The sequence below is a fragment of the Glycine soja genome, chromosome 15 (assembly GCF_004193775.1).
Source record: "Glycine soja cultivar W05 chromosome 15, ASM419377v2, whole genome shotgun sequence".
In the NCBI taxonomy this organism is placed as follows: domain Eukaryota; kingdom Viridiplantae; phylum Streptophyta; class Magnoliopsida; order Fabales; family Fabaceae; genus Glycine; species Glycine soja.
Genome location: NC_041016.1, coordinates 50,426,276 through 50,438,347, shown reverse-complemented (window position 1 = coordinate 50,438,347; position 12,072 = coordinate 50,426,276). Strand labels below are relative to the sequence as shown.

General features: G+C 32.3%; 1 protein-coding gene across 1 annotated transcript; it reads right to left on the bottom strand.

Annotated features, from left to right (window-relative positions):
- Nucleotides 1-684: 684 nt before the first annotated feature.
- On the bottom strand, nucleotides 685-7,352 carry LOC114388027 (CTP synthase-like). The gene is made up of 22 exons (XM_028348366.1): nucleotides 6,956-7,352; nucleotides 6,358-6,557; nucleotides 5,782-5,861; nucleotides 5,394-5,480; nucleotides 5,252-5,302; nucleotides 5,038-5,155; nucleotides 4,675-4,731; nucleotides 4,488-4,552; nucleotides 4,207-4,290; nucleotides 4,070-4,120; nucleotides 3,922-3,984; nucleotides 3,672-3,718; nucleotides 3,448-3,517; nucleotides 3,269-3,331; nucleotides 3,033-3,122; nucleotides 2,899-2,937; nucleotides 2,543-2,770; nucleotides 2,368-2,453; nucleotides 2,116-2,164; nucleotides 1,949-2,029; nucleotides 1,761-1,854; nucleotides 685-1,325 (listed from the first exon to the last, which is right to left on the bottom strand). The coding sequence occupies exons 2-22, from the start codon at nucleotides 6,473-6,475 to the stop codon at nucleotides 1,117-1,119; spliced, it is 1,830 nt and encodes a 609-aa protein (XP_028204167.1). The 5' UTR covers nucleotides 6,476-6,557; nucleotides 6,956-7,352; the 3' UTR covers nucleotides 685-1,116.
- Between the last annotated feature and the right edge of the window lie 4,720 nt (nucleotides 7,353-12,072).

Here is a 12,072-nt window from a genome sequence, read left to right as displayed (position 1 = left end):
GACAATTACACGTTTTAATAAAGGATTGAATGAATATTAAGAACATATTTTCTAATACCTTTAGAATTAAAATTAAAATTTATTAAAAATTATAAATTATAAAAATAAAATTATTAAATGAGATCAACAAAATTTTATGAATAATAAATTTCAACCAATGAATGTGTTTAACTCCCTCCTTTGAACAAAAATAAATAAAGATGATGTATTCAAAAAATATGTTCTTAATAATATTCTTGTTGTGTGCATTCAAAGTGTTCAAGTAATGAGAAATAATATGTTCATTAAAGTGTATTTACAGAAAACCATATATCGTAATTTTATATAATTTTCTGTAAGTGATTTTACTAGAGGGAAAAAGGTACAATAAATTCAACTTCTCTTACAGGTTATAATCATATTGTACACTTCAACCTCAATAAAAACTCGTCTAATTTCTTCCAGTCTAATTTCTTCCAAAGTTGATGGGTATGTTGATTTTAACTAAGAATAAATATGATTCATTGAGCTTTTTATTTCTTTTTATCGAAGTGCTAATAAGAAATCTATCCAAATACAACCTCCATATGTCCTTCATTGTTTCATTTTTTGGTCGTCATTCAAGGAAAGATCATTGTTTAAACACCACTTTCTCTGATCTGATCATTTAAATTCAAGGGAAGAAAAAGAAAGGATCAAGGCAAGTGCATGTGCACCAAACAAAATTCAACTTAAATGTTCATAATATATAAGAGTTTACATTAATGGCCACTCAAAAGAAGACACTCAGTTGAAAGTAAAATCTTAAACCTTCAGCCTGTATACTAAGATGAAAAACCCTAAACAGCAACTTAAAAGCCACCAAAGCCCAAATATTTGGCATGATCAAGTGAAGTTTTGGCCAATATTTGACCAAAGAGTGAAACCAATGGTGGCTGCAACCGCCACACCATAGCACAACCGCACTAGGAAATATAAAAAGCTGTTAGACTCAAAATTTGTTTCATGCTGGAGACAAGTCCCTATCTAAAAGACCTATCCACTCACTAACTGTACAAGCAACCGAGGACAAGAAGAATGCCCTTGGATATAGTTATACCACGATTATTAGCATGCACCAAACACTTGATATGAGGCCTAACAACTACCATCCACATACACCCCATTGCCATTGGTATATATACCATTTAAGGAACCATTGGATGAATTGAAGCCATTTCCCTTTTGGTGTGCTTTCAGTTTTGGTGAGTGTCCATTGCACATTCCATTTCCATTAGTTAACTTGGCGTGACCATTACTTGGCACCATGATTGTCCTCCTAGATTCACTTGCTGCTGCTATTAATCCTGTTTTGTCAATGAGGTAGTAACATTATTTAGTGTATCAAATTCAATGTTGCTCTCAGTCAACTAGAGCCAAGTAGTATATGAAGGAAACCACAGCATTTACTTATCCACTTTTTTTCCCTAATCTTTTCCATCACTATGAGACTTTTACATCAAAGATTAAATGAACTACTAGTTTTCAATTAAGCTTGGAACTACCGATGCAGTAAATTTCAAGTTCAGTTCAACCCTTGTAAGTGTACATCAATAATAATAAAAATGAGAAGAAAACCAACAGGATCCCCCAACCCAATGACTAAATCGAAGGACAAAAGTAAAATTAATAGCTCCTTACATAGAAAAAGTCAAACCAATAACCATAAGATTTCATGATTGCAATAACAACATCAAATAATGAGTTTGAATGAACAACAGATAAGAAATGACTCTGGATACCTGAGAAGAGCGGAGAAGGTTTCCCTGGTCTGGACTTGAACTCAGGGTGAAACTGAACGCCAATAAAAAAAGGATGGCTAGGCAACTCAACTATCTGCACCAATGCACATATTTACCAGAATTATACTTATTAATATTGCACAGATCTTAAGATGAATGACATTATATATTTTCAAGTAAATACTCACCTCCATACGCCTCCCAGTTTCATCTTTGCCAACAAAAGATAGACCAGCATTCTCTAGCGGTGATATCATGTCAGGATTAACCTATACAGCATAAGAATCATTGTTAGTGACTATGGTTGCATCTTTAGCCATAATAAAGATAGTTTCTGCTTACAAACACAATTTACCTCATATCTATGCCGATGTCGCTCATCAACAAAGCTTACATTGCCATACCTATAAAGAATTCCAAATTACCGTATCATATATATGCAATATCAACATAATATGGAGTGTAGATCCAGAAATTAGCATTTTGAAATACTATTTACTATGTGTGATAGTGATTTTTCTTTTTTGGTGTAATGAAGATAAATATTTTCAATTAACAAATCCAATCCAAGTACAAAAGCACATCAAGTTTGGTTCTTAATTCTTACAATTTTGCGGATTTGCAGTCAGCAACTTCAAAGTAAGTTCTTCTTGAGCCAAGACGCATAGTTCCTCCCATATGAGTCTTTGAGCCCTATTCACAGAATACAAACCAGCTTAACTAGGTTTTCAAAAGGAACAATACTATCAATTCATGCAGAACGTCAAAATAGGATAATATACTTCTGGCATAAATATGACACAAGGGGTCTTGGTTTCAGGATTGAATTCTGTGCTAGTAGCATCATGCAGACCGAGAACAGATCGTGCAAACTCAATAACAGCAATTTGCATTCCCAGGCAAATGCCGAGAAATGGAACATTATGTTCTCGAGCATACTTAGCAGCAAGAATTTTCCCTTGCACTCCTCTATCACCAAAACCTCCTGGAACTAGAACCCCATTAGCACCCTGTAGCACAAGTCCATTTAGAGAAAACCAGTAAATAATCTATCACTTAAATACATTTAAAAAAAATATGTATTTGTATTATAATCAGAACATTGAAGAAAGAAATTTCATCTAAATAGTAGGAATACCTTTAAAAGACTCCAAGCAGCTTTATATGCCTCAGGATCCTACAGTAGGACATTAATCAATCATCAGGGTTGCAAAAAGCAAAACCAAAAGAGTCGACCAACATGTGCAATAGAACAGAATGATTGGTAATCACCTCATTATAAGTAGCATCTTCAAGATCCCCAGCTGGAACCCAGTCCACAATAAGTTTACGGTTTCGAGCAACAGAAGCATGTAAAAGTGCCTTCACAAAAAAACCAAGTATATTATTAGCTTACAGTATACTCCAGAATGTTCAATATGCCTCTTAAACTCAGGTGTTATAAATGCAAGTAGCAGAGAATGCCAAAAGTAAATGAAAATTACTATATATTACTAATAACTGGTTACCTTCAGAACAGAAAGATATGCATCTGAAAGGCCAGTGTATTTTCCCACCATTGCAATTCTAACCTGTTAAGCACATAATGGTTGTAAGCTCAAAACTTGCCACTACTCAGAAAATTATATCTATTCATATGTTGATTTTTTTTTCTTCAGATGATATATTTCAGATGTATGATACTCACAATTTCATGACATCTGTCATAAACTTTTGTCCTTGAAGTCCACTCCTTCAAATTAGGCTCTGCAGCAACACTGCAAATAATAAATGCATTAGTTGAAAGACACAAACACTTTAGCTAACAGCTGGCACACAACTATACATTTTCAGAAAACCAATGGATTAGGGTTTTTATGGGGAAAGGGAGGGAGTTATACGCAAAAAAAAGAATGAGTTTGTAAAACCAACCCTAGCAAGTTTAATGCTTTCAGGATCGCCTCATGTGCCTTCTGGTCCTATTTGTTATGGAAAATAAATTCAAAGGAAAAAAAGTTTAGAATGTTTGCATGAATTAAAGCCACCTAAATTGAAAAGTATGCAATCCAACTTCAAAAAAAAAACATCAAACCACAAAATTAACAAAATAAACATCATAATTACGGTTCCAGCAGTTCTAGAAAATGGTCACAGAAAGGAGTTTCAAAATAGAATTACTTACTTTCAATAGCAAAGGAATGTGCCAAATATTTGGAACGTCATGGAGAGTAAGTATGTTTGACAACTGCAGATACAAAAGTTTGTTTTAAGAATACATATAAGGCTTTTGTGATAAGAAAAGTCAAAGTTGTCAATATTTGTCATATTACCGGCACATGACAGAATTGAGCAAGTTTTGCCTTGACATTGTCATCAAGTTCCTGATAAAAGGACAAGTCAGATATGGATATTTTAATCATTATTCCAAGGAGCCAATAGAATTAAAAAAAGAAGACAAGAAACACACCTTCGAACTGCGACAAGCAAGAAGATTAGGGGTCAAACCTAATCCTCTAAGTTGACGAACACTGTGCTGAGTTGGCTTTGTTTTCTACATATTAAAAAAAATCAAATAAGTGTTGATCATACCACTTGAAACATGGAACAAAAATATTCTATTCAGTTTATTTGGGACCAATAAATTGAAATTTAAAATTTAAAATTTCAATTTTATACTCATTTCTCAATTTATTTCTAATAAAAAAATAAATTAAAAATGTTTCACTGATAAAATATGTAACACTATACCGGTTCACCAACAACATGGAGAATAGGAACCAGGCTGACATGAACCAAACAGAAGTTGCCAGGGCCTACAAAAAGGCAAAAAAAAAAAAAAAGTAGCAAGATTGATTCACTGAAGCACACCAATAACCAAATTGATGTATAAAAATTAATAGAGCATGAGGTTTGAAGCATGACAAGGCATTATTACCTACACGGTATGAGAATTGACCAAGTGCTTCAATAAAAGGCATGGACTCAATATCCCCTGCATGAAAGAAAGGCCATTTTAAATGAATGTTTTAAAATATAGCCGATCCCACCAAGCGGAAAAAGGCTTGGTGGTGGCTGTTTAAGAATATAGGGGTTCTAGAGTTTTCACAGTACCGATAATATCAATACTATTTTCTCTCACTTTGCCAAATAGAAGTCTCTTTCAATTTTAGTTTTCTACTTCTACCTAACCCATGATTTTTTAAAATTAAGATATGGAAAATTTTGAATGGATAATAGTACTGAAAATCAAGTTCTATCTTAGTATTTTGATTAAACGTTTTCTCTGACTATTATTTACCTATAGTTCCACCCAATTCAATGACACAAACATCAGCTGGCCCTTCTTTCCCATCAACTGGTATCTTTGCTACACGTTCTATCCACTCTTGGATAGCATCTGTTACGTGCGGAACAACCTACAAATAAAGCAAAAAAACCAAAAATGAAAATTAAGGCACCAACCACAATTACAAATAGCTTCAAAGAGTAAAAATCAGAATGATTAAATATACCTGTACAGTCTTTCCAAGATAATCTCCTCTTCTCTCCTTCTCAATAACAGACTATAAACATCCATAACAATAAAACAATAAGAAACATAAGGCACACCTGGACAAAAACAAAGAAGAAAACATCAAAAGGCAATAAACTCACCTGATATATTTTTCCAGTAGTGATATTATTGTCACAAGTTAATTTGATGTCCAAGAAACGTTCATAGTTTCCAAGATCAAGGTCAACCTTCAACAAACAAAAAAGAAAGAATAAAAATGGCAATCAAAAACTTCAAAGAAAAACAATAGTAGCTATCCTCTTTTTATTGTAACTGAAATTAGAAACATACAGAAGACAAATTTAGCTGCACTTTCAAAGTAAAATGAGAAAATGAAAAGAACAGGGGGATACAACACGGGAGATTCACACTATGGCTTATGGCATGTCACCACAAAAGAGGAACAAATACAATCTCAGCCTTCCATTGAATTCCGGAAAAGAAACTAATAATCAGCATCCTCGTGGTAAAAAAAATTAGTTTATTTACCTCACCACCATCATCTAAGACAAAAACCTCTCCATGCTCAAAAGGAGACATAGTTCCCGCATCAGTGTTCAAGTAGGGGTCTGCAAATTATAAAAAAGTTAAAACAATTTTTTTTTTAAAAAAAGAAGGATAATTAGCATTCATTATTTTACATAACATAATTAGAAAAGGAGACAGATTCTTATTTATTTACAGGAGGGAAGAGAAACACCAAGCACAAAATTGAATCTACTCCTTTTTTTTATCAATACAAAAGAATAAAACACTGAGGAGAAAGGAACACAATGCAGGAGGATAAAGAATTCTCCAAAACAAGAGAAGAAAAACATCAAATCAATCCCTTTGTAAACCACACAACAAAAATCCCCTTTTTTCTTCAACAAAACCATTTCCATTCAAATGGAACCTCAAGTAATCAGAGGAAACAGAAAACTTGGCCATTCAGCAAGCCAATCAAATTCATTGATAGTTACTCTATTACAACAATAAAAAAACACAAAACTGCATTCTCTTCAAGAATTAGAAAGAGGGGTAGTGAGTCTTCAAACCAAAGGAGACTAAGAAAAGGAAAAATACCAATCTTGATAGAGGTAACTCTAAGACCACAGGCCTTGAGGATTAACCCAATACTGCTGGCAGTGACTCCTTTCCCAAGTCCACTCACAACACCACCAGTCACCAACACATACTTCATTTTTCCCACCCTTTTTAAGTTGAACAGCGATGAAACTACTCAAAACTAGTCCTCTGCTGTTTGTTCAATGCACAAAGCCACCCTGAAAATGAGCACTATTAGAAAAAATAAAAAACAACCACCACCACCAACACACAACCTAGGACCAAAAAAACAGACACATGCCAATAATACCACCACTCAAGTACAAGCACCACTACTTATACTGAGACCCACTAAAACCCTCTTTTAGCCCTCTGATAAAACTAAGAATGATGACAACAACAGTACAAGAAGGGAACAATGCAAGAGGTGGCGGTTTCTAGTAAGTGGGGGTGGTTCGGATAAGATTTAGATAGATAGGTATATGAAATTACTACTACTACTACAACTACTACATACATAGATATCATAAGCAAAAGAAAATGGGAAGGAAAAAAAATTAGAAAAAAAAAGGTGGGAACTTTGAAGAACCCCACAAGGGAGAGAATAATGAGGAACCTTGTTCACAATGACGGGGTTTACAAGGTTCTTCCTTTCACTGCTTTTTTCTGGGAACCAACCCACCCCTTTTGGCCCAAAGACTTTCTCTTTTTAGCCCCCCAACAAATAGAGGGAAATACCCTCTTGCACACAAATGGGAGGGATTTTGTGTGGTTAAGGATTGTGTTGTGACACAAAAATGGGAGGGAAACACAAAAGGGTACAAAGGTTTGGACTTTGATCAAGATGAAGAAGATGCTTTTTGGGTTTTGCCTCTATGGTTAACAAACATCAAAATGTACCCTTTTCTCTCTCTCTCTCTCTCCCTCTATTTCTCTCTCTATCTCTTTGTTGTTGTTCTTCTTCTTGTTACAGGCGGCGGGTGAACATGGAAGATGGCTTCTCCTTTCAACTTTAAAAAGAAGCAAAATCCATGCCCCTAGAGAAAAAAAATAAATGAAAAAAGAAAAAGGGAAATTATATATATTGAAAATTTACTCCTCCTTTCATTTTTGTTTTTTGACGCAATCAAATATCAACCATTTGGACTTTGGACTTTGTCAGTGTAAAAGAAATAGAAATTTATTAAATGAAAATAATAAAAATTTCATCTTTTGAAAATTTTAAATTTTTTAAGTAATTGAGAAAAAATAATAAATTCATCTCTCAGAAATAAGTTGTTTTCTCTTAACCTAACTCATGTTACCTCATTTGAGAACTTTATTTGTTTACATATAATTTCAAATAAATCATACACTAAATTATTAATTCTATTTTAATTTAAATAATATATAAAAATTTAATAAACAACATGAATCGTAAAAGTAATAAAATTGAAGATGTAAATTATTTTTTGATATATTGTATAATTTTAATTTGTTATTTAAATATTACTATAAGTTAAATTATTTACTTATTGTCATAATTAATTTATTAATTATATTTCTAATAATTATAGAAATATAGAGTGTAATTTATATGTGTATATGCAAAATTAATATGGTGCAAGATGAGTTCAAGGGTTGGTGTTTACATCCATGACCCCCGACCTCGCTTCTATAAAGTGGGGAAAATTTGAACTTAATCTTAAACCCTATTGAAAAAGATTTTTTTAAGGTTAGGTCGTAGTCAAACAAATACTTGTAGGATATAATTTAATTGTCATGGCCCTTTGAATACACAAGAAATAAAAATTAAGGGTGCGTATAGTTTGAATTATCACATTAACAAGTTTTGAAATGATATTAGTGAATAAGTGTTTAATATTTTTTATTAAATTGTTTTAATTATTTAAAACTCTAAAAGTTTTAAATTAAATAATTTTATATCTTATATATAGAGGATCATTAAGTAAAAGAATTTAATTAATTTAACTATAATATGAAATAACTGAAGACAAATTTTCTATAAAAAAAACTTTTAAAAAATATCAGACAATATTTTCTATAAAAAAAACTTTTATAAAATATCAGACAATATTTTCTTAGATATACTTTTATTTCTAACACCAAAACTTTTTTTGAAGGATAGTATCGTTAACATTGAATCGTGTATCCTATTTCAACCATTAATCATAGCGAGTGTAGTTTCAAAGAGTGTTTTCTTTGGTTCACGATACAGTGATACACCACAACTTCAATTTCGATCTTGTTACTAAATTTTGGTGTATTTTACTGACCTTGATCCGAATGCAAATACTCACATTTAATTAACTTGTTTTTTTAATATTGGTTTTGCATACGGCTGCAAAGTCTGTTTTTTTTACAGTAAAAGAAAAAATAATCCACTGTAGTAGGGACTTACTTTTCTTATTAAATTTGATCCTCAGATGAAAGAGTTCATAGGAAGACTTTGTATTGCTTAACATGAGCATGATGTCCATCTTAGCATAAATAACATTCTCATTGAGGGCCAGTGGAATTGGGACACTGTTTATACAACCTTACCAAATAATATTAGACTCAAAATGATGAGTACCACACTTGTTATTCATATGCTTGACAAAATTATATGGAACCCATCTAGTTTAGGGTGCTTTTCAACTAAATATGCCTTCGAGTGGTTAATCCGAGAGCCTGCCATTCATTCTTCTTTTCTAGTGAACTGGTCTTGTGTTTGGAAGCCTCCTTTACCTAAAAATGTCAAATTCTTCCTTTGACTTGCCTTCCATGGCAGCCTCCCTACAATTTCTTTTCGTGTTAAACGACATTTATCTTCTAACCTTTCTTGTTGCAGGTGTGGAGCGATTAAGGAGTCATTTCTTCACATGATTAGGGATTGCTCAAGGGTGATTGTTATCTATAGAGGATTCTAAAGCTTGACCAATCAGAGAATTTCACCTCTGATGATGAGATCCTATGGCTCACGTCTTAGCTCATAGGTCATAACAAGTTGTTGGCTACCTATTCTTGTTAGTTCATTTGGCGTGCTCACAACATGGAGGTCTTCCGGATGTAAAGTGGTCATTGTGGTACATCATTAATTAGATTCAAATGTTGCATGCAATCATTACTAATTCAACTAAAAATGCTTTGTTAAGTCCAACTTCCTTTCTCATAGATTTGCTTCCATTTTTGGTCAGTTTATGAGACTCAATGTCGACGGCAGTTCGCTTAGGAATCCAAGTCCATTAGGCTACAGAGGTTTCATTCGTAACTCCTTGGGTGAATGGATCACTGGATTTTCAGGGTTTTGTGGTATAGCCACTAATCTATATGTGGAGCTTTTTGCTATCTTACAAGGTCTCAAGATAGCTTGGGAGTCAAGTTGTCATGATATCATTTGTGAGTCAAATTCTACATTGGCTCTGAGTAAGCTTACTCAGGGAAATGTTCTTTTTCACCCATATGTTGTTGTGATCAACCAGGTCAAAAGCTACATGTCTTGTGCTTGGAACCTCAAGTTTATTCACATTCTTAAGGAGGGCAACAACTATGCCAATGAGCTTGTGAAGATGTGATCTTCATTTGCTTTGTCTTTCATGTTATGGGATAATTGCCCACATCATTTGAACTTTCTTTTATTAGCTTATGCCCTAGGCATCTCTTATCTCAGTAAAAATAAATAAAAATTTACCAACATTATATTGATTCATACGGAATTGGGTTTGAATTCTTTAAGTAAAGTCTGTTTTATTTGTAATCTTCCGTCTTTTATTTTTGTACCTAATCAAAAAAATTGTTTACCAACAATATTGATTCAAATGGAATTGGGTTTAAATTTTTTAAATAAAGTTTCTAGTTTAACTATTTGAGATGAAAGATCTTATTAAAAATAATCAATCAAAATTTTTAATAAAGATTAATCATTAACAAAATTTATTGATATTTCTTACACCATATTAAAAAAAAATAATAGTTATAGTTTTGATTATTCCGTTGATAGAAGAGTATATTCTACGCAAAGTTGGAGTAGTGTGAGAATGTGAAAAGATCACCGTTAAATATGAACAAACTTTTGAAACCCATGTTGGGGGTTTGTTATTTATTTGTATCAGATTCTCCTTATTCCATCTCTTTTAACGGAGAAACAATTTTTCATTGGTTTGTTCCACAAAAGCAATCTCTAACCTAGAATCAAAGATAAAAAGGGTGATGCTGTTGTTGTTCCTCCATTCTATGGTCATTCATTCACACCAGACAAAAGTTTTCAACAAAAGGGTGTATAATAACACGACACTTGGCAACCTAAAAAATTTAAATTAAATTACCCCAAAGAAAAAAAATCTAGTACATGTTTAGATATCCATTACATATGGGCGTGATGACAAAATGAAGTTTATAAAAATATTTCCACACTTTGTTTTATGTTTAATTTGCGATGAACCATTAAATTAAAATTTAAAATTTATATACATTAAATTGGACCGAAAATAAAAAATACTTGTCATGCGGCTATTGGCTTTTGTGGTTGGTTGCATTGTAGACCCTACTTTCCTTAGATTACGTTCATCTCTTGTGCCTATTTTTTTACATTATCCCTTACTTAGGTTACATCTATGACCCTCCATTTGTTTATCTTTCATAGATTATGTTAAACAATATCTATATCTCTTTCCGTTGAGATTATAAGCAAATCCATATCTTAGTTACTGTGTTTTGGATAGATCTTTTCTTTAGGATAGATGATATCCTTTCTTTAAGGCAAAGGTATAATTATTTACTATGCTTTAATTTGCATTAACTGAGATCATATATTTTCTCTAATTATGGTCAAAGACACGTCATCCTTTTCTTTTTAATTTTTTAAAATATCTTTTCACTTCTCATATGGCAAACCTTGGATCAATAAAAAATTTGTAGAATTATGTAAAGTTCACACGATTCTCTGTTTATGAAAATAAAGTTACAAGAATCCCGTGATCTAGATTCTCTTTTTCTATCTGGTAAGTTAAAAATTAATCCTTTAAGACATGTTTAGTCAGAGAAGTAATAAAAATTTGTTCTCTTGTAATATGTTTGGATGAGAGGAAAGAAAATAAAAAGAATATCACCTTTTTTTTTGTTTGGTTGAAAAAAAGAAAAAATAATTTGTAGAAACAAAAAATTCAAATTTTCTTTTCTTATATTTTCTTTTTAATTCAAACTTTAAAGGATTTTTTTTTCAAATATATATATATATATATATATATACACACATGAATCTTAGAATCAAATGAAATGCATAGTTTAATGCAATATTTGACTCCTAGCTAATAAATATATCTCCTTAACAATAATTCAACCATTTATGTTTGCTAAGATTGATTTGATGTCACATGCTGGTTTGTTAAGATACCTTTGATGTCACATGCAATATAGTTTCGGTTAGAAATTTGGAGCCATGGAAGTTATGAAATCAAATGGTCCAAGAAAGGAAGTTAAAGGGTAAAAGCCATAAATGTAGTAAAAAAAATTAAAAAAACTAAACAAAGTTGGTCAATCCCAAGACCATTTGTCTTTATTGGACCATGCGTGCCTCTATATTGTTTTGTTTTGTTTTCTTTAAATAACACATAACACATAAGAACAAAGACAATCCACATGCAGCTGCTGCATTTTCTTGTGTTCTGGTTCCTGACTCACATGTGAGTGTGCATTAGACTGGTAGTACTACATCATTTTATATAAACTAATCGGTGCACCGAAAAGTGAGCT